This window comes from Orussus abietinus, unplaced genomic scaffold (assembly GCF_000612105.2).
Source record: "Orussus abietinus isolate OABI.00-Male unplaced genomic scaffold, Oabi_2.0 scaffold13, whole genome shotgun sequence".
Taxonomy (NCBI): Eukaryota; Metazoa; Arthropoda; class Insecta; order Hymenoptera; family Orussidae; genus Orussus; species Orussus abietinus.
The window spans coordinates 1,335,212-1,356,147 of NW_019394887.1; the positions used below are offsets into that span (position 1 = coordinate 1,335,212).

Below are 20,936 nucleotides of genomic sequence, written 5' to 3' on the forward strand. Positions count from 1 at the left end.
CTAGTAGGGTCCGGATGCTCCGGGGGGTCCGTAGTTCGAGCTGGGTCCGCTGGGCCCGGTGCCGCCCCCGATGCTTCCGCCATGTCCGCCTCCGATTCCGCCTCCGATTCCGCCTCCGATTCCGCCTCCGATTCCGCCGCCGATTCCGCCGCCGTGGCCGTCACCGATGCCGACGCCGCCGCCGGTGCCGCCGCCGATGATGCCGCCGCCGCCGCCGCCGATGATGCCGCCGCCACCACCGCCGCCGCCGCCTCCCGTCACTTCGCTCTGGAAAGATATTAAAAATTAAGAACTAATTCTCAAGAATAGATATGGAACCGCGTGGCAGAGAAAATGGAATGTGTAGTTTCGCGCCAAGTATGTGTCCCCCATGGGACAAGTGAGCGAGAGGCCTTATACTCGGTATACCCTGAGGACCGAAGGAATATTCTGTTACTTCAAAGAATAATTCATTACCTCAACCTCGAATAAATTGCAACATTTATTCGGAATTATTCTTGAAATATTCGAAATATTTCTTTGGCTCTGACGATTATTTTCTCATCGTACGCGGTGGAAACGACCAGGAGAATTAAAGAACTCGAATGAGTTTCACGCCAAGTACAAGTGTGATAAAGAGTAAGCGTGAGTTTTTAGGGACGTGGTGTAAGGTTTAGGGGAAGAATCCTTGTATCTATGTGTGAATTATTGATAAGGAAGACTCACCTGGGTCTTGTACTTGATGAAGTAGACCTCGGGCTTGCTGGGCTGAGTGGGTGCGATCGTGGGGAGGTTGATCTCTGGGGCCTCCTCGGGTTTCTTGACCAGCACGTAGATGAGCGTCTTCTGCTCGTCCTGTTGCGGTAGAGCCGGGATTACCGGGGCGGTGGGTGTGGGTGGGGTCGGCGCCTTGATGAAGATGATCTTGTAGTGCTTCTGGGGTGGAGGAGGAGGTGCGATGGGCCTGGAGGGCCTGTCTTCGGGTGCCTCTGGAGGCGGCACGTGCACGTAGATGTGCTTCTGGATGAGAGAACCACCGCCACCACTCACGCCACCGAAACCACCGCCGAAGCCGCCGCCGCCGCCTCCGCCGAAACCGCCGCCGCTGCCTCCGCCGAAACCGCCGCCGCTGCCTCCCCCGAAGCCGCCACCGCCTCCGAAGCCGGTGCCTCCGAAGGATCCTCCGGAGGAATGGCCGCCACTGAGGCCTCCAAAGCCTCCTCCGAGGCCGCCATGGCCGCCACCCAGACCGCCACCCAGACCGCCTCCCAGGCCGCCTAGGCCGCCACCCAGACTGCCGCCTCCGGGAGCTCCGTAACTCCCACTAGGTTGGGAATACGAGTACCCGGCTTCGGGGCGCGCCATCGTCGACGCGAAGGTGGCCAGCGCCACGATCTGCAAACCAGAAGTCAGAGTTAAAGGGGTCCAAAGAACGCCATAAGGCACTCAAGGTGATATCAAAGTGGCCCGAGACTCTTCTCCGTACAGGGGGTATCGAATCGTTCCAAACTACAACGTGAATACGAAGACCACAAACAAAGGTCCTTCCACCCATGAGACTTGAAATTTTCCAAAAATTTCTTTATGGACCTTTGAACATTTTCATTTTCTTTCTAATAGTAGAATTAAAAAACGAAAGTTCATGGGTGTCGGGACCTTAGTTATAGTCTCCGTGTTCACGTGGTGAAGTCCGAAACCATTCGGTACACCCAGGAAGGAGAAAAGTGCTTTTATATGGTCTTCGTATGGCACGTAGGTTGTATAGGAATAAGCAACACGGAATTTGCTCGTCACTAGGGTTTGGTAGGGACTCACCACGAATGCCCTCATGGTTCCTCTGGTGCTGCTACTGGCTGCCACCGATGATACCGCCTTTCCTTGATTCGAGGACTGATGCTCTCCCGTTGTCCGGGGGCCCCCTTTTATACCGGTCGGCCGGAGGAGCGAGGACCCCACTCGCGCCTCCGACGACGCGACCCATCACCCATCCGATGCGCCAGGACCGACGGCGGCGTCGCCACCGCGGGCCCGGGGCTCCGGCGCCGCGGGGATGCCTCCCGGACGGTGCCGGAAAAGAAAAAGATGATTGCGCGAATGGCGGAGGCACTTGGGCAACGATTCTTGCCCGTGGCCATCTCGCTTTTCGGTTTCATGGCTTTTTCCATGGGGACGTTGAATTGCCCAATTGACGGAAAGAGATCTGGTAGAGTCTCGCGCCAAGTGCAAATGTACCGGTATTCGCGATACGGAAGGTTAGCCCAAAGCGTCAGGTTGGACAGAAGATTTATGTCCTGGATAAGTTCACGGGACTAATTACTATGCCATCGATGGCTCGTCTACGACTACAAATGATATAATCGACTGTGACCAGAGATGATAGCTTCGGTTGTGGCGTCGTGACTTGCATCGAGTTTAAGAAAACCCAAGGCACTTTACTTATTCAAATTTTATTCCGCCTTTTGACTGAATCTGAATGGACCTTCCTCGAGTGACGAGGACGTGAGCAATTGTTCACAAGAGTGACATCCCTCTTCAGTGCCGATTTCAAAAATCGAGTTACGAGAATGGGAAGCTCGGCCACCTCATTACCCCCGATTCCTAGTCGGGCGATACTCTCGTTTTCGGTCCTACTTTCGTTTTCACGCTTAAAGTCCAGGATGGCTCTTTCGGCGTTCGTCGTCACTTCGCCCTGTCCCCGATACGTCCAACAGAGGTCGCTCCTTCGCTCGTCCTTGTCCATCTCTCTCCCGATTACGGCGCCACCTGTGACGGTGACCGGCGACCTTCCCCGCGACCACCTAACCTAAATCCCGAAGAACAATACGTAATCCCTCCCCATCAAACTATCATTTCCCAGATTTCCCTCCGAACTCTCAATTTCGCCTCTACTTTCGTTTTCGCTCCGGTCCGCCTTTGGACCCTGGCAGTATCTATCCTTCGCCCACCTCGACTCCCACGAGATAGGTTAGGTTAGATAAACGAACGCATTCAAGTCCTGGGAAACCTCTATACGAGTGGCACGAGTAGGACGCGACCGAGCGATTTCCACTTGCAGAAATAAGGAGAGGTCGTTGTCCCTCTTCCTCCTCGAGTTCCGATTTTCGGCGGCCATCTTTGAAAAGACGCCCTCTTTGTCCGGCTCTTGCGAAACCGGTACTCGATGGCCTGCTCCAGAGCAGGAGAGAGTACGCGGGGAAAGGGGGACGAGGCACGATCACGGTCGATAGAGAGGAGACCGAAATCCGTTTGACCCGAATATCTCTGGTCAGCGCGTCCGTGGCCAAACGGAAGGAAACTTTCCCCCGAGGCGGCGGAGGCGTCGCTACCATTGACCATGCAAATGGCCGCCGTATAAATCAGCGCCATCGATGTTCAATCCCCTTTTCCCTCGTAATCCAGCCAGTAACGCGTTTAGTCGTCACAGGACTTACGCTTTAGTCATCCAACAAGCGGTCGCTTCGTGTCACTACGCCAGAAGTGGACCAGCGGCCGCCATCTTGGATTCTTTACCGCGTGCCAAGCGCAACCAGTACTACTTTTATTAACCTTACCGCACGATGGCAGTGTTCACGGGATTTACCTGGTCGCTTATTGGCGTTTCGTCCCGCTCTACCGTGAACATCTACCGCGTAAAGACATAAATGGGACGTCACGCCGTATCTTGATGATATGACGTCATGATGCTAGAAACGAGATGTCCAAGATGGCGGCGGTGACGCCGGGTATTTTAACCCTGATGAGATCATTGAGCCACCAAACCCCCTGTGCTGGATGGGATTAATACACCAGCAAACCCTCTATCTTGGATGGGATCATTGAGCCAGCAAACCCTCTATCTTGGATGGGATCATTGAGCCAGCAAACCCCCTGTGCTGGATGGGATCATTGGACTAGCAAACCCCTCGGGCGAGCGAAAACGGGAAGGCCAAAGCATTTCCGTCGCCTCGTTAACCAGTTCGTGGTGCTTCGGGTTGGCAGTTAGCGCGAACGATTACGCGCGACCGGGCACTCGCGCTGACACGCGCTCACGCGTTGCCACCGAGTGAGTAAGCTCACCCGACCATTCGGATCGGCGAAAGGGAGATCAAGGTTACTACTACCGCCACCTGTTATTTACCGACGAGACCAGCCGCGCCGGGAGACTCGCCAAACGGTCGAAATCTCGCCAGACCTCGATTTTACGGGCTAATAAAATTACAAGGAACATGGAGAGTGTATGGACCCCGCGCACTATTCCGAGGACGGAAACCCGGGAATAAAGAAAACAAAGGGGTGGTTTCCTCTCCTGGACCACAATCGAGTGTTCCACGTATTGATATATATAGAAAATCCCTTTATATCACCTTAACCCTTTTAGTGCCAAACAAAGGTATATCGTCGTTTTACAAGTGCTAACGAGTTCGGTCGGCATTTAATGGGTTAATAGAAAGTTCTGGGTAAGTACGTTAAACCAGGACATGCGAAATCTCGGGATTTGTGTTAAAAAGTGGCGATTAAAAATAGTATTCGGGGTGCAGAAGGTCGATTTTGCTTAGAAGGGAATCGAGGGAACGATGAATCGTCCGGCGAGGAGGATCTCGAGGAAGAGGCTGGGGACCGAGAAAGCTGGATGGGTCCTCTCGAGAACACTCGCGCTCTCGTTGCATCGAGAGGACGAGTCCGAACGCCTCGGCGACCTACTCCTTGACCAGAGAGGCGAGCGAGTTGCCTCTCTCCCGGCCTTTCTGTCCGCGGGCGATGTTCGCAGCCTCCTCGGGCCCGGACTTTGTCCCACGTGCTCGCGAAAGGGCCGCTTGCAAAATCGGATTAAAAAGCCCCCACCGGAATCGCGGAATCCGCGTTACCGACTAAGGGGTCCGCCATCTTGTTTTGTCACGAGGAGAAGATGAGACACCCCGACGTCCCGTGGAGAACGCTGGGGATAAATGAGGTTCTTAAGGCCGTTTAACGGATGCCACCCCACCCATAAATATCACATTAAGAACGGGCTTATGAAATCGATCAAATGAAACGTCACGTTTCATTTCGATAAGTGGACTTCCTGCAATTCGAAGGGCCGGCGTTATGGTAAATGTAGGAGAGGTTGTTTGAGATTTGCGAGGGCCATTTTGGGCTTAGGAGAGGGACTTTGCGAAACGGCAGGTGCCGCGTCGTTTCCCGAGGACGTCTCGCGCGAAACGACGTCCGAGCGAAGAGTTTTCACCTCGTCCCAGGAGAAAGCACGCGTTACGTCCTCGAGTGGCCTATGGACGCGTCCCCGGCGAGAGGAGAGATCCTACGAGGCCTTTTTTATCCGGCGTTTAGTGGCTCGACCTTTCGGCCCGGCGCAGCTCGACGTAGAGTCTCGAGATGCTCCGGATGATCCGATCGGTCGGTAAAGTCGGGCGCGACTCGACGCGGGTTGGCTGCTGGAGAGGGGAGGAATTACTGAACTATATATATGGAACGATCCTTGCGACGAGAGAGAAAGGGGTTTAGATTTGAATATGATTCCCTGCTTTTAATGTGAATATAAATCGGTGATTTTAATAGGAATATAGTTCACTGGTTTTAACGTGAATATCACTCCAGTGGTTTTAATAGGATGTTCGGTAGGAAGAATCGGACTCGTGGGATTGCAGGGATCTGCAGGGGCTCCATCGCGTCTTGTTTCCAAGCGCTCGCCTCTCGGGAACATAATGGAACTTTTTAATCTCCCCGTCGATCGAGGTTAGGAGAAATCCCCGGAATCGCCGCTCGGTATATGGGGCTCGACTCTTGAGGTGGCTACACATCAGGCGATAAATCCTGCGATGAATCTCTTCGGATTTAACTGACGCGCTGACGTTAAGGTGGCCGTGCACGTAGCGATGAATCGCGGCGATTTTTAATCCGTGACGTTAGATCGAGATCTACGTCTACGCGTCATTCCCGCGTCAACCAAAGCCAGGTTAATCCTTCTAACCCTAGTTTAATTATTCACTGCGAGGGGTTCATAGGAACTGTTTACTGCGCTAGAGGTTAGGGTTAACCTCTAAGTCTGTACCGATCGGATGTATCGCAACGACTTATGGAGCTCATCAGAGCTCATGGAACTCGGTTTGCCGACACGGGTCACCGATCGCTACGATTTATCCTGGCCTCTCTCAGCAGGAGTTCAACGGTCGAAGAAGTGGAACTTCCTGGAAACCTGGAACCTCCGCGCGAGAGGTCGCGTCAGCCGGTGGTTTTCTTGTTAGAAAAGGCCGAAACGCGTACCTCGGGTGAGAGTTTCTCGCGTGGTGGCGTCATCGATAGCGCGAATAGTTGCGTCGACCGGCCGCGAACAGCTGCTCGGAGGAAAGTAAGAGGAAGTCGAGGCGAAAACTCGGAACGCGGCCGCGGGGACTCGCGCGCCGAACCGCGAAAACGAGCGGCGCTCTCGTAACCTAGGAAGAGAAATTATGAGAACCCTCCCACCGTGCGCGCATATTTACACGCGCGTGCGACCGCGTTCCCCTCATTTCCTCCGCAATTCCGGCTCCGAGGAATTCTTCCCTGGGAATTTAATAACCCGCCGCCATTTGCACCGTTTATCTCCATCTCGAAATCCGCGTATACAGGGGGCCTGGGCGAAAAGAAAATTAAGCCTAAAGTCAGATTCCAGACGCAGGAAGAAGCGAGGACGCGGCGGCCATCTTTCGTTGCTGCGCGCGCATTCGAATTCCCCATGGCGAGCGACGCCATCTTGGAAGTGCGCGACGAGAGGTGCAAAGATAGCAGTTATCGTTGACAATCTTCTTAGCTTTGTAGAATTCAATTTTATCACGTAAGGAGTGAAACTATAAATTTCATGTTTTCAATGTGAATTCCTGTTATAAATTCCTGGATTAATTTTAGATTAACCGTGAATTCCTGTATCGTAAACTCGTGGATACATTAACTGCATACATAACATGCATAACATAACATTCTGATTCTTAACTAACGTATAGAATCGGAATATCGTATTTGACTAAGGTACGGGGAATAAATGAAATTCCAATGTTTCTTTTTAACTAAGGTCGCAACAAAAGATGGCCGCCACGCGTACCTCCCCCTGCGTCTCGATCTTCACCCTCGACCTATCTCGGCGACCTCCATCCCTTTATTTAATATTAAGGGCGTATATTTATCCCGCCATTCCGGGAAATTGTAAATCTCTGTGTCATCTTCGAGGCTTCCGATCGATCCGCGACCGGATCGTGGGAACGGTCGACTCGGCACTGCGACGGTGAAAGTTCTCGCATTAGTCGGTACGTAGTCGGGAATCTTCTGGCGGATAAGCCCGCGCATGCGCGGCGCGATCTCCCGAGCGCTCGGTAGCGAACCGCGCAGTCCACTTCCGTTTCCGTCCGCCTAAGGGCATAGAGGGTCGTTATCGTCTTTCGGGGCCAATTTCCGGAGTAATTCCCCGAGATCGGTAATAAACGCTCGATGGTTACGTTATTATTCCCGTACAGAGACGGACATGAACGTCATCTACTGGATGCACCTGCCATGGAAAAAAAAAAAATAATTTCTATCGGACGGTTTATTTTTTGTTAAAATATTCTATTAACATTAACCGAGATAATTAAACTTCTCCATCGAATGGGAAAAGGTAACCTTGCCAATAGTTGCGGTATATATATAAAAGGGTGTAATAAGTAGTGATCATGTATGTGCAAGGAGGTTATGTCGGCCATGTTACCTTGACTAAACGGTGAGGTAACCCTCGCTTTGTTCGTATACCTTGTTACGCCGGTTAACATAACCTAGCTAGGTTATCTCGTACGTTACTTTGCAATATGGCTACGCTTATCGCGGTTCTTCGCGGGATTTCCTTCTTCCGCAAAGATATTCATGTCCACGACTGTACGTGACTTCTAGGCCGCGTCGGAATGCGCGGATTATGAGCTCGACTTCGCTTCCGACTTTTATTACGCGGCTTTTTTACATCTCGTCCTCTCATTTCCCTCTTTTCCCCCGATTCGGTGAATCGGATTTGCCCGCGCGATGAGCCGCGTCTCCGAATTTCTCCGGAATGCGAGAACGTTACTTCCGGTCGGAGAAGCCGCTTGGAGAGACGATTTGACACGCGACTTTCTTCAGCTCGAAAATAGACCCAAAAGGCCGTCGACCGTTAGGCCCCATCGCGCATTAAACTCCCCGGTAATGTAGCGAATGAATCGCTCGGTGGAAACCAAACGTCCGGGAAAGTTGCAACTTTAATTCCGGTAGAAATTTTCAAATCAACTCATTACCTTTATTTACAGGAAATTTTAGTTTTTCACGTCTGAATTAATTTATTCAAGACCAGTTAAGCCTTCCATCGAAGGTAATCGTCGATGGAAGGTTTCGACGGCCATGAAATTTCATTTTTTAACATGCAAATTAATCATCCGGGAAAGTTGCAACTTTAATTCCGGTAGAAATTTTCAAATCAACTCATTACCTTTATTTACAGGAAATTTGAGTTTTTCACGTCTGAATTAATTTATTCAGGGCCAGTTAAGGCGATATGAAAGTGGCTTTTGAAAAGGTGATTATCAATAGAAGGTTTCGACGGCAATGAAATTTCATTTTTTAACATGCAAATGATACGCCCGGGAAAGTTGCAACTCGAATTCCGGTCGAAATTTTGAAATCAAGTAATATTACCTTTATTTACAGGAAGTTCGAGTTTTTCACGTGTGCATTAATTCTCGTGTTAAAACCTGAAATAATTCGGTAGATCTAATTCAGAGAAGTTTCATAAACGAGACCTCAGATTCGCCAGTTTCATATCACCTTAAGACGACGACAGTTCACCGAAAGGTATGAAAATGCGTGAACATATCTTCCTCGAATAATAGTAGAAACCGTAAATCCGTGATTTGTAATTACGAAACATTTTTTTTTTTTCAGGTCGAAGAGGGGGAAGAGAGGCATTTATTTTTCCGACAACTAAGAGTAACCCAGGAGAGGAGCCGGAAGAGAGCCATGTAGTCGTAATCGAAGATAAAGTCGCTTTATTTTAGAAGCGGCGCGAGTGCGCAGATCAAGAGCGCACCTCATAAAGCCCAACGTCGAAATGAAATTTGAAATGCCCGCCTGGGGATGAACATTTTTAGATCCCTCATCTAAATTCCCTAGACACGTCCAATCGTCCCTAGTTACCATTTCGAGTCAACAAACAATATCTTCGGCACGTCGCCTCTATATACACATATAGCCCTACCCGTCTTCGGGTAGATATCAACGCCTGTATATGTACATCCACGGTGTATATTTGTATCACAAAAATAAGTAATAGTCGAAAAATAATAATCACAGATGCGTAGGTACGAGCGTTTCCCAGAGGAACGAACAAGTTCCAGCCTCGAGGTCGACCAGCGATTGCAGAAAACGACCTAATCGATTCCCAGCAACCGTAGGTGCGGTTCCAATCGATTATATACTAATAGTATGTATGGGAATGCGTCTGCTGGCCTCGGTGTCCATTGCATATTGCGGTCTCATCCCCTCATAAGACCCATGGGACTTTACCAAACTAAACGTCTTCTCTTTTGACATCCCATTTCGAGGCCATCATGCGGTCATAGTCAATGTTGTTCGAGTTAATGCCACCAGAGGCGCAGGTTCCCGGTTTTCAGGTCTCGAGTTTCCATTCAACGCCGTTTGGCACGCATCTCTTCGTCCTCGTCTACTTTCCTCCATCGAGAGTACAAGAATCTTCCAATACGTTTTGCCGTGGTTCCTAGGGTGGGCTTAACGTCGTTCCAGTTCATATCAGCAAGTTTTCCGTATCGCGGGTCTTAGGTTTCCACCGACTGCCATTTGGCACGCGTCTCTTCGCCCTCGTCCATGTACCTCCACCAGGAGTCCAAGAACCTCCCAACGCATAATTTTCCAGTACTTGTCTCGGGTTCCTTGCCAGGACTCTCGTCACTCGTCTTCTCGACCTAAAATCCACCACCGCCCGTCCTCAGTTTCTTGGCACGTCATTCGCCCCGGCTCCTCGAGTCGTCCTCGTCCTCCCGGTCGTAGACGGTCCTTCGACCTCCAGAAGCTGCGCTCCTGGACGGATCGATCTTGTAAGCTCAAACTCCGAGTTACGAGGTCAGGTTCGACCCGGGGATCGCGAAGAGCGACGCCCCCGTCGGTCCCAGGGTCGTCGCCGTGGAATTGTCCAGGCAATACGGCATCACCTTGCCGTGGACGCAGGAGTCGGTCTCGTCGTGGAGGGCGACGAGGAGGAGGCCTGCCGCAGCGGCCAGGACTCCTGCCAGCAGGAGGCCCAAGGCCGGCAACTTCCTGGCCGAGACCCAGGGACCTTCCTCGAGCTTCAAGTAACAAAGAGCCGGGAGGACGTACGCCAGAGGCACCGCCGCCAGGACGCCGTTCAACTCCAGGACGACGCCAAGGCAGTCGGTCGACATGGAGACCAGATACGCCACGGTGACGATGCTCAGCGTCACCACCAGGTACTCCCTGTCGGAGCCGGTCACGTATCCTGCATCCCGGCCTTCGGACGGGATGTCCGCTGTCCCTCTCAGCGCGGTCAGGATCACCTGAGGATTTTTTACATACATGTATTAAATGTCCTGGAGATAATTGCGCGCTTAAGGTCGCACCGAATAAGGCATTCTTTTAACCCCTTAACGCACAGATTTCCAAAAGACCTCTTTTGCCACGAAAAATAAATCCCAAAAGTGCAATTCCTCACCTCGCGGGTAACGAAGCACTCTATCGGGAACGTCAGAAGTATCGTCCCGCTGAAGAGGAGCCTGGCGAGGTTCATGAGGTCGTCGTCCCAGCAGTAGTTCTCCATGAGGTCGCCCTGGACGTAAGCCGTAAAGGTGGCATAACCCGCGATCCCGAAGGCCGCTGCCACCGCCAGAGAGGTCAGCAAGGACCAATGGGTCACCACGTCCCATTTTCTCTGGGTGGCCCTCTCGATGGAGCCGTAAATCAGGAAGGTGTTGTGATGGCACATGAAGGCGAAGGCCATTATGCCGACTGCTGGCACGACGCCGCTAAAGTTGGCGAACCTCCAGCTGTCCTCGTGGCTCGGCCTTAAGGCGATGGGAAAGCGGTGTGAAAAAAGTCACCTTAACGAAACATCTCCGAACCAGATAAGAATAAAAAAAAAATAATAATGGAGCGCATGGATCCGTGCCCAACCTCGTGAATGTATTGCGAGCGGATGGCGGAACGATGCGGTAAGAAAGATGTGCTATTTAGATATACATGGGTACTTTAACTTAGCAGTACCGCTCAGTTAATTTCTCGTCCCGCCGTGTGGTAATGCTCCAGAAAGGCAATCTCCGTGTTATATGGGATAGAAATATAAAATCTGAAAATCCGATTACACATATGGATGGATTGTGCCCTCTTATCAGGTACGGATACCATCAAGTACGAAATTACTCCGATATTTTTCTGGTCTCGATACTATGATAGGTATCGGTATAATTCCCATTTTATGCTCACACGATAGCGGAAACCGGCCCCATCCTCGCAAAAATGGCCACCAGGATGAATCCAACGCAGACCAGGGATAGAAAGGAGATCTTGGCGAGGCGTGCTACATTTCTGTAGAGACAAAGAGGTATCGTGATGCAGAGGGTCGCCAGGAGGACGACGGTCTGACGATGGGCCAGGATGTTGGTGTCCTCTATACCGGTAACCCTGACCAGGACTTTGGTCACCGTGTCGCCGACGACGACGTTGTACGACACCATGGCTGCTCGAGGAGAGAGACGCGTTAAGGTGGACCTCTGGCAAAGGAAGTTTCGTCAACGCATTCATCGGCCTTACCCACGAAGGGATAGACGAACTGCAGAGTCGTCAGGATGTAGAATCCAGCTCGGCCGAAGCTGGCTCTCATGAGACCTTGGTAGCTCATCTCTCCGCAAAGATGGCCGCTCCTCACCATCAGGATCAAGGAGTAATCGGTCAACAGAGCCACCAGGACTAGGAGTCCTAGACCAAGTCCGAATCCAGCCTGGTGGAGTGCATATGGTATACCTGAGGAATCAGGGGAATTCATGAATTCCAAATTTCAGCCCTAAACAGAAATTGGGCCATCTTGACTCATCAGGAATAAATCATTATCATAATCTGCATTTAGCGCGTGCAATTCTTTCTTATCACCGCAGGTATATGATGATAATAAAAATGAGGAAAAAAATATGCGCGTCCGTTTTTCTAAGGGACACGTTTATCTTATTAGGGTATACTCATGATTGGGTGAAGATTACCCAATTTTTTTAAGGGTTGAAGTATCTCCGTTTAGTTTTTCGTCAGGCAACTCGGGAGTCATTTATTTTATTTCTCCATGTTTATCTTGGGATATCGACTCGGCGAAGATTTAGACTCGAACGGGAGAAAAGTGCGATGGATTTATGGAGATCGTTTTGGATGGAAGGAGACGGAAGTTCCTATATACCGGAAGTCGGGTCCCGACTCACCGATCACGCCGCTTCCTATTATAGAGTTGATGAAGTTGAAACTAGCCAGAGGCAGGCTGCTGAACTTCCCGGAATCTTCCTCTTCCTCCTGAAAGGGCAAAGGGGAAAGTCTCCTGAGAAAATGGCGAGACATCGTCGGGTCTATTATCAGGAGCCATTTACCGAGGAGGAAGCTCAGATAAGCGCGATGGAAGAATTCCACCCGACTAAAGTCATCAACTATTCCGCAGACGTGGGAAAGACCTTCGACATTGCGCAATTTCGCATTCCCCGTCATCTTTATTACCCCATTCATAACTCTAGATTATTCATCTCTGACTCAGACCGCCCTTAAGATGATATGAACGTGGCCTCCGAGAAATCTCGCCAATGAAGCTTTCCTCTTAACTGGGTTGACCGAATGACATGAAACTTCGGCACGTGGTTACGGAAGCCCTAAAAAAGAACGCGATGCTCGTGAAATTTCTATTTTCGAAAAAATAAATAAAATCTTCTAAAAAAAAAAAGAGTCAAGACCGCAGCAATTTTTTTAAAAACAAAATTTCACGAGCATCGCGTTCATATACATACTTTGGCAATGAACATTTCGACGTTTCGATGTACATAGAAAGTCCCTTCCATAAGACCTTAAGGTCGGCTGTTTGACCGACTTATGATTAGTACAATGGCACCCTTCCTCGATAAGTATTACATAACTGTTCCCAAGAAGCTCGGAATATCAGATAAGCTCGTATCGAGTAACGTCTCCCCGGATTCGCGGAAGAAACCCATGAAATCCGGGAAAAACGAGGACGTACTCCCGGAGCATCTCCGGTCGCGCGACACCAGTCGGCATATCGATCGGAGGTCGTTCTGCGCATGCGCGCGCCGCCCTCGGGCCACTTATCAGCGTCGGGGTGATCACCGGGCGCGAGAGAAAGAGAGAAAGACCTCGAGTGGAAAAATGAGCGAGATCGGTCCTTACCCTGACAAGATGGCGCGTGTCGTCGTAGGTGTCGTCGGAGCAGAGGCTGCCACCCTGTCGGAAACGAGAGGGCGAGATGAAGAGGAGAATGTTTTAAGAGGCCGGAGTACTCACCAAGGTGGGAGGTTATACTTACGGCGTCCGAGAGTTTCCTGGCGCCGTCGAGGATGTGCCTCTTCTCGTCCATGACGGCGAGTGGTCGTCCTCGGGGAGGGGGAGGGAGGAGGGTCCGACTCGCGCGCGCGCGGGAGGTCTCGGGGCTCGGTCCTTCCCGGCGCGCCTCCCGAAGCGGACTGACGGTCTGGCGAGCGGTGACGCGCCGCCACGCCGCCTGGCCGAGTCGAGCCGCCGCGGCGTTCCGCTTTTCCAGAGAGTTCCACTCCCGGTCCGACCTCGTTTCCCGGACCCGGGGATCCGCGCGGACCCCGGGTATCGATTGGCTCCCTGCGCCGTTGGCGACCCTTTTCCGCGTTTATCGTCCTCGAGATGTCTTCTCGTCGCGTATTTTTTTATACGATTACTTAAGGGGGTGGGAGAGTGGAATCCGCAGATATCGATCCTCCGCGACACTTTACTCCGGACTGGGTGCACCGAATCGATTAAAAACCAACCTCGTGAACGTTGAGGCTGTGAGGAAGGTCCCGACACCCGTGAAATTGCGATTTGAACAAAAATTATTTATAGGCGTTTACTAAATTAATAAAATCAAAGTTCATAATTGACTCTTCGGATGGCACTTTCCTATCGTCTTAAGATATTAATGAGAGCGCGCTGATTCTTTTAGCCGATTTTTCGCACAGCAGGATGGTGATCGTCGATCTCGGCGCACTCGCACACCTGAAACTTTGCTCACCTTTATCCTCTCTAGACCGATCGAGAGCCCGACCGCCAGGTACAAAGCAAACTTCAGGCGTAGGAGTATGGCCGGGCGTGCCGCTTCCACTTCCGGCGGCCATCTTGGTTCTTCTGGTGGAGCTCCTTTCGCGGAAACCGCGGACACACCTGAAACTTTGCTCATCCTCTTCGACTTTACGGGTGGAGCAAGGAGTCAGGCCCGCCCGCGACCCTCGCCATTCCCTCTACACGTCGTTTAACGAATTTTAAGGCGCCCTCTAAGCCTCGGACAGGAAAAACCACTTTAGAGGTGAGATTCGAGGCCTCTCGATTTGACCGCAACCGAACTTGGCGGAACAATGGCCGTGGCTCTTCAACCTCGGTTCTTCTTTTTTTTCTTCTTTTACGCTTTCGTGGCAGCGCTACTTCTCGGCGTAATCATCATGGCGTCCTCGTCATGAAAGACTGGATACTGTTATACAGGAAACCCGCGTTAAACCGTCGAAACTCCTCGCGTGGAAACCTAAACAGAAAATTCACGGGATGAAGGTTTAATTATAAAATCAAATTCAGACATGATTTTTCCCGAATTCGTGGGTATTAAAGGCGAGGCTGAGCGTCGGTACCTATTTTATTTTTTATCGTTACGCGGGTACTTTTTTTTTTCTCCACTCTAAACGGGGTTTAAGTGTGCCCTGTATCCGTTAACTCGCTTTTAAACGCCCGATTAGCCATGTTCCAGTATTAACTTCAGGCCGGATAATTACCGGAATGGGCTCTTTGCATGCATGCTTTGTTTCGCACGAGAGATCGATATCAAACCGCACACGGAATCAAAGGATTAAACAGCTTGGAAGGATTAATTGTGAAGTTCGAGTTAATTCGAACGAGTCGCGACTCTACTTAATGTACTTAATGTACATTGAGGCACAGTGGCGCAAACTCGTGAACAGTACGCGCCCTAAATGGACACGGACGTTCATGTAATTGAAGAATTTACGATTTAATCGGTTTACACATTATTAAACCGCGTACACATAGAAAATTTCATTTTTCACAATAAAAAAAATGTGATCATGTGAGAAATGCAATAAAAAATGCACCGAATTATTTGCATTTTTAACACGTAATTATGGAGGCCCTAAGGAAAATCGCGATGGTCGTGAAATTTAATTTTTCACAAAAAAAAAAATGTGATGATGTGAAAAGTATGACAATATGACCCTTTCATATCACGTTAAGGGGGTCTAGAAACCGTATAGAGAACTGGCCCCTTTCCTCGGGTTATTACGTGCGATTACGTATTACCGGGAGTAAGATTTACGGCGGGGAACGAGATCGCAGGAATATAATTGGGACGGCCGTTCGGCGGGGAGGGCGAAAACGAGTAACTCGATTATTTAATGTAGAGGCCGGGTAACTGAATCGGAGTTTAACGAGCCGTAGAGATCCAACTTACTGGAGATTACGTCAATGGCCGTTTAGGTGTGCGCATACAGGGTGGTCCTTTCAGACGGCGCCGTCGAAATGGCTCCATTGTTTCCGCGAGGTAACGAACTTCCGTTCCAGCGGAAACAAGGGCGCGCCATTCAACCAATTAAACGGCGCGACGATAACCACACTTCCCCCTCGATCTTTCGTTAAATATCGACGATAAATATCGAAAATAAACGACGTTCGTACTATCGATAAATCGCTCGCACATATGACTATACATTGAAATGTCAAGATTCTGAAATATCGAGAGAACATAGGGTGGGAAAGATAGGTTAACCTAACCTAAGAAACACACTCCGTACATACAAAAACCATGGACAGAGGACTGAGCATAAAGGCAGCAGAAAAAACATAGGGGTCACGTTCTCCCTCCCGCTCGGTTAACCTCAAAACCTAGCGCGGCGCAATATGGGGGTGTATTTAACAGCGAGGTCCTCTGTTCGCCGTTTTAGGATTTCTAAGCCTTACCAGAATACGTAGGTAATTTCAGATATATCCAGGAAATATGAAAGGAATATCAAGTTGGGTCCGTCGGAGTATCCTAAGTCCACGGTACGAGGCGACGCGCCCTTCGCCCTTTGGCCTTCGGCGGCACGAGTGACCTATTCCGTTGGGCCGCTCCACCGGCCAATCAGAGGAGCGGAATAGAGGGGAATGGAGCGGCGCGCCGGGGGGAGGCGCGCTACGGGGCCTGGGAAGTCAGCGACCGGAGCGTGACCCCGCGGCCGCCCCCGCCGGCCCCCACCCCGCGGCGGTGCCACCTTTCGGCCGAGAGAGAGAAAGACACACTGAGCGAGCGCCCTGAGAGAAGGAGAGAGAGGGGGAGAGAGAGCGTCTTTTTCGCTCGCGTTGCAGCGCCGCTGCAGGAATTTCCCGTTACTCTCTCCTACGCGCTCCTCGGGGATCCCGCCGGAGGCAGCGCCGCGCGCCGCCGTTAACTACGAGCGAGCCAGATGACGTAACTCGCGGCGGACGCGGACGCGACCGCCGCGCCGTTCCGCGCCGGTGAGCGATAACGGGAGATCTCCCCGCGGGCAGAAAACTCGGACGTAGGGAAGCCGCGATGACGATTCGATCCTGACTATCGATCTTATCTCCCGGCACTCGCGCTAGCTCGGTAATAACTGCATTTCCAGGAAATCCCTATCAACCGTCGAAAGAAACTGCGGATTAAAATACATCGTGGATTGAAATACAACTTCCACGAGTTTATTGATCACTATTCCGACGGTCAGGGATGAAAGTAATTAACGTTCGACCTTAAGGGTATTTGGAGAATGCGGTAGAAGGGTTTTAAAGTGGCCCTTGGATTTTTCAGATCAAGATACTCGTAGCGTGGAGTAATGCGATGATACGCGTTAAGTTCGACCGCGACGCTACAGAGTTATATACAGGAAGGATCGAGATTTCATTTTGTTTTTTTTAACAAAAGAATGTCAGGCCATTCTGCGTTTTACTAAATGGAGGTGAAATTTTGAAATTCCGGGCTTGGAGAAACCACGAGGATTCCACGTCCTTGTGAATATTGGGTGTTTTCATGCCGATTACAAGAGCTCCTGGAAGTCGGAGGAACTCTACTTTCCTCTCGAGAGCTTCTTAAGAAACCACGTGTACGCTGATAATCGCGGCGATCTCGAGAGAAGGCATCGTTGCCGAGTTTGATTTAAGTCTGACACCGTTGCCAAGTTTGAGTTCACACCTGACATTATTACCAAGTTTGAGTTCAAGCGAGACAACGTATACGGATAACGTTTGAATGGACTCCGCAAAGCCTGCATGGAAAGGGCCTTAAGTCCCGGCGATCGCTCGTCACGTTTTCATGTTATTCCCCATAATTCACGGCGATTCCTCACGGCAAAGCTAAGCTCAGGTGCCGCCATCTAAGAAGCGAGAAATGTACAAAAAAAAACTAGGGTTATTTTTTCAGCGTGGCCTAGCTCCTTCCGCGGAGGTTAGAAGTACCTCGCGTTTCCACTTCCACGTCGCGCGGCGTCGCGACGCGACGCCCTTGACCGATACCACCGAGCGACCGAGAAAGCGCCGCTGCAGCCAGCTGGAGGGAACTGGGACGAAAGGGAGAGCGCTCCGGAGATCGCGGGACGCCGGAAAATGGAAGGAAGATGGCGCGCGCGCGAGGGAGCGGCGGAAAGTGGAACTAAGCGGAAAACCCGGTTTGGAGTCGAAGCGCCCCAGGAAATGGTGGAAACCGGAAACGAACCTACTGAAGCGACATAAATGGAGCGACGCGGAATCGAGGTGCTCAAAGAAACGGTGAAAACCGGAAACAAGCGAACGAAGCGGCAAGTGGAACGGCACAGGGTTCGAGGAGTACAAAGAAACGGCGAAAACCGGAAGGATGTGAAAAAAGGGGACGGAAAACCGGAAGGAAGTGGAAAAAGCGGCGGGGGGGAAACGGTGGAAACCGGAAGGATGCGGAAGAGGCCGTCTTCGAGGAGCGTACCGGAGAGGAGTCGGTCGCCTTCCGGCGAGCTCGGCGCGTTCCGAGTCGTGACGAGTTTCTATTTCCGTCCGCGTAACGGCGCAACAACGGCGGGCCCACCCGTGCGGAAAGCACGTCCCTCCTACGCGTCCAGGTCTACTCGGGTACGGAGTCGTCCCACCTTGGGCCCGTTCCTCCGGAACTCGCCCGGGTTCCCCAGGTACATTCGAAAGTACCTCTCAACCGTTTCCCCCTAAAACGCGTCAATTGAAAACCTCCGCGAAAGGGGAAAAAAAAATATGTGTAAGATTTGGAGTGAAAATTCTCACGAGAAATGAAAATGTTCACGTGAAGTGAAAATGTTCACGTAAAGTGAAAATGTTCACGTAAAGTGAAAATGTTCACGTAAAGTGAAAATGTTCACGTAAAGTGAAAATGTTCACGTGAAGTTAAAATCTTCACGTAAAGTGAAAATCCTCGCGCGACGTCCGAACCTTCACTTCGCGTGAACATTTCCACTTCGCCTGCAAAATCCGTACACGAAGTCAAAACCTTCACCCCGTCGAATAGTCCCATGAATGTGCAAATACACCTCTGTGAATAATATCTCTCCTCGCATCGGAGGCTTTTATCCTCCACGGAGGTCGGACTGGTCCAGATCCTGACCACGTGACCACTGCCCCCCGCGAGTTCTCGACCCCACGAACATAGGGATCCATGGACTCCGCAAACCGAGCCGACTACAAAGACCGTACAACCGAAAGCGAGGAACCAAACCCTGATACGATCTGACCTCGCAACATGGCGGTCGATCTATCGGCAAAAAAGAAACGTTCGAAAGAAGTTCCCTCCTCTCGATGCTATTCGCAACCTCGAAATATGAAAATAACCCACGCAAGTTCCTCCCTCTCTGCATTTGATACGTACCGATCTCAGCTGACGTGCCGAATCCACTTCCGCTCGCTGTCTCTAGCTTCGACAGGGGAGGAGGTATAAATCGGCGCGCACGTGGCGCCGCGTCGCGACGGGAGATGGGAACTAATCCGCGAGTTCGGTTCTCGCGGCCGGCGAGTCACTTCCGACGTCCGTGAGGACGTTCGCGCACTTCCGAGCGGCCGAAGGGCTCCTCGGACCTCCTCGGGACGTGGCCGTTTGAATGCAACTATGCTTCCTCGAGGTTAGGTCGAGCGCGCAGGGCCCGAGTCGCTCGGCCTCGGACGAGATCGGCCGCGCTCGGATCTCGTCGATATGCCCATAGTCACGGCTCACGAGCGGCACGGCGTGTACAGTGACGAACAGGAATGCCTCCTCATGGCATACTAGCGGGACTATATCTGTAGGGAGGGCATTCATGTCCACAAATGTACACGCGCGAGGCTCGACCGACCCCGGCGTCGCGCACCAAGGCGTCCTCCGAGCGCTTTCCTGACCCCTCTACGTATCGGGGATCTACGAAGAGACGGACGGAGCAAAAAGGTCGCATTTCATTCGGTCGACGTGCTCCGTTAAATGGATTTAAAAAATCATGCACATTTATCATGGAAGGTCGCGATGATATTATAAATTTAATATACCCTATTAAAAAAAAAAAAATAGACTAAGAAGAGTCACGCATCCATACTATATAAAGTTGTGATTAAATTATCAGTTTGATGTCCTTCACCGTTGAAGGAATTATTCTATGCAGGTTTGTCACGTAAGATTGTGAACGAATTGTAAACTTGATACCGCACAAGCGGAGAGTTTTCAACGCAGAGAATGCGTTGGACGGTTACTCCAGTTTTATACCCGACAAAACCGGTGAGGACGTCACTCGAGGTAAACAAACGGTGTAAACGGACCAGAGTTCTAGGTCGGGATTTTATACCGGAAACCTACTGATAATCGACCTACGAAGTATATACATAATTAATTTCTTAAATTACCTTTGATTTTTTAACGTTTAACTGTATCCAGGTACCCTGCCAAGAGGGGACTCAGAAGCTAACCTCGAGAGACGTTAATTGCGGAATTCTTCCCGTTAATACGTGGATTATATTGTTTTAACTGCAGGGAATGCGTTTAACGATGTTTCTTACTCCAGTTCCATGCTCCTGGAGAGGATTTCACGGCCAAGTCAGTTTCTGACGACATCGTGTTTGTACCTCGGAAATGGAAACGTATTCTAAGCACGCACGCCACGCAAGAAGGAACGGAACTTCGCGACTTTCTTTTTCCTACCGAGCTTGGCGTGTCACTCGGACGCAGATTCGTAACCGATGGATTCCCACTAACGTTCCAAGTCAACGTTCGACCCGTCACTAGCTCCTCAAACGTTGTGTATAAAACCTGTGGAGCCTGGAGGTCACCGCCGTCGCGCATGCGCGGACTTAAGGCACAATTTCCCCGAAGCGAGTGGATAAACAAAGTTCTAACGGCAAAATCGCTCGGTCACATTTAATACCCGTGGCTTAGCATCGATTCCCACATAGTCCTATTTCCAATCCTCGTTCTATAAATCCAGGAAAAATATTTCCACATTTAAATGAAACCTTCCCAGGTTCGAAGAAATATTTCTCTGGTCCAACTGAGTTATTTCCTCACAGTTTACCTTTTTAATGAAACTGGAAAGTGACGAGGAGCGATTAAATTAATTATAAATGTCTTAATAGAGATGATAAACGCGTGGTCCCTCGTCGCTAGGGATAGATTCTGGAACTTTAACCTCGGTTTAACTTATGGAGCGGTTAATTATTAAGGTTCCACTTTCGTTCCCGGAGACGGCGTCGCGTCGCGTTCACGCGGCGCC

The 20,936-nt window shown here is 50.8% G+C and overlaps 2 protein-coding genes across 3 annotated transcripts; both read right to left on the bottom strand.

Annotated features, from left to right (window-relative positions):
- LOC105696728 (glycine-rich protein DOT1) lies at window positions 1–1,809 on the bottom strand. Of its 2 annotated transcripts, none has more exons than XM_012419429.1 (3): window positions 1,795–1,809; window positions 706–1,374; window positions 1–267 (listed from the first exon to the last, which is right to left on the bottom strand). In XM_012419429.1, exons 1-3 carry the CDS (start codon window positions 1,807–1,809, stop codon window positions 1–3), a joined length of 951 nt encoding a protein of 316 aa, XP_012274852.1. The 2 variants fall into 2 exon arrangements, with proteins under 2 accessions (XP_012274852.1, XP_012274860.1); XM_012419437.1 differs by having other exon boundaries at window positions 1–251; window positions 702–1,374.
- Window positions 1,810–8,952: 7,143 nt separating this feature from the next.
- Window positions 8,953–13,649, bottom strand: LOC105698799 (putative sodium-coupled neutral amino acid transporter 11). Its single transcript, XM_012423366.2, has 7 exons — window positions 13,514–13,649; window positions 13,378–13,431; window positions 12,414–12,501; window positions 11,761–11,970; window positions 11,434–11,686; window positions 10,667–11,015; window positions 8,953–10,511 (listed from the first exon to the last, which is right to left on the bottom strand). Exons 1-7 carry the CDS (start codon window positions 13,562–13,564, stop codon window positions 10,053–10,055), a joined length of 1,464 nt encoding a protein of 487 aa, XP_012278789.1. The 5' UTR covers window positions 13,565–13,649; the 3' UTR covers window positions 8,953–10,052.
- Between the last annotated feature and the right edge of the window lie 7,287 nt (window positions 13,650–20,936).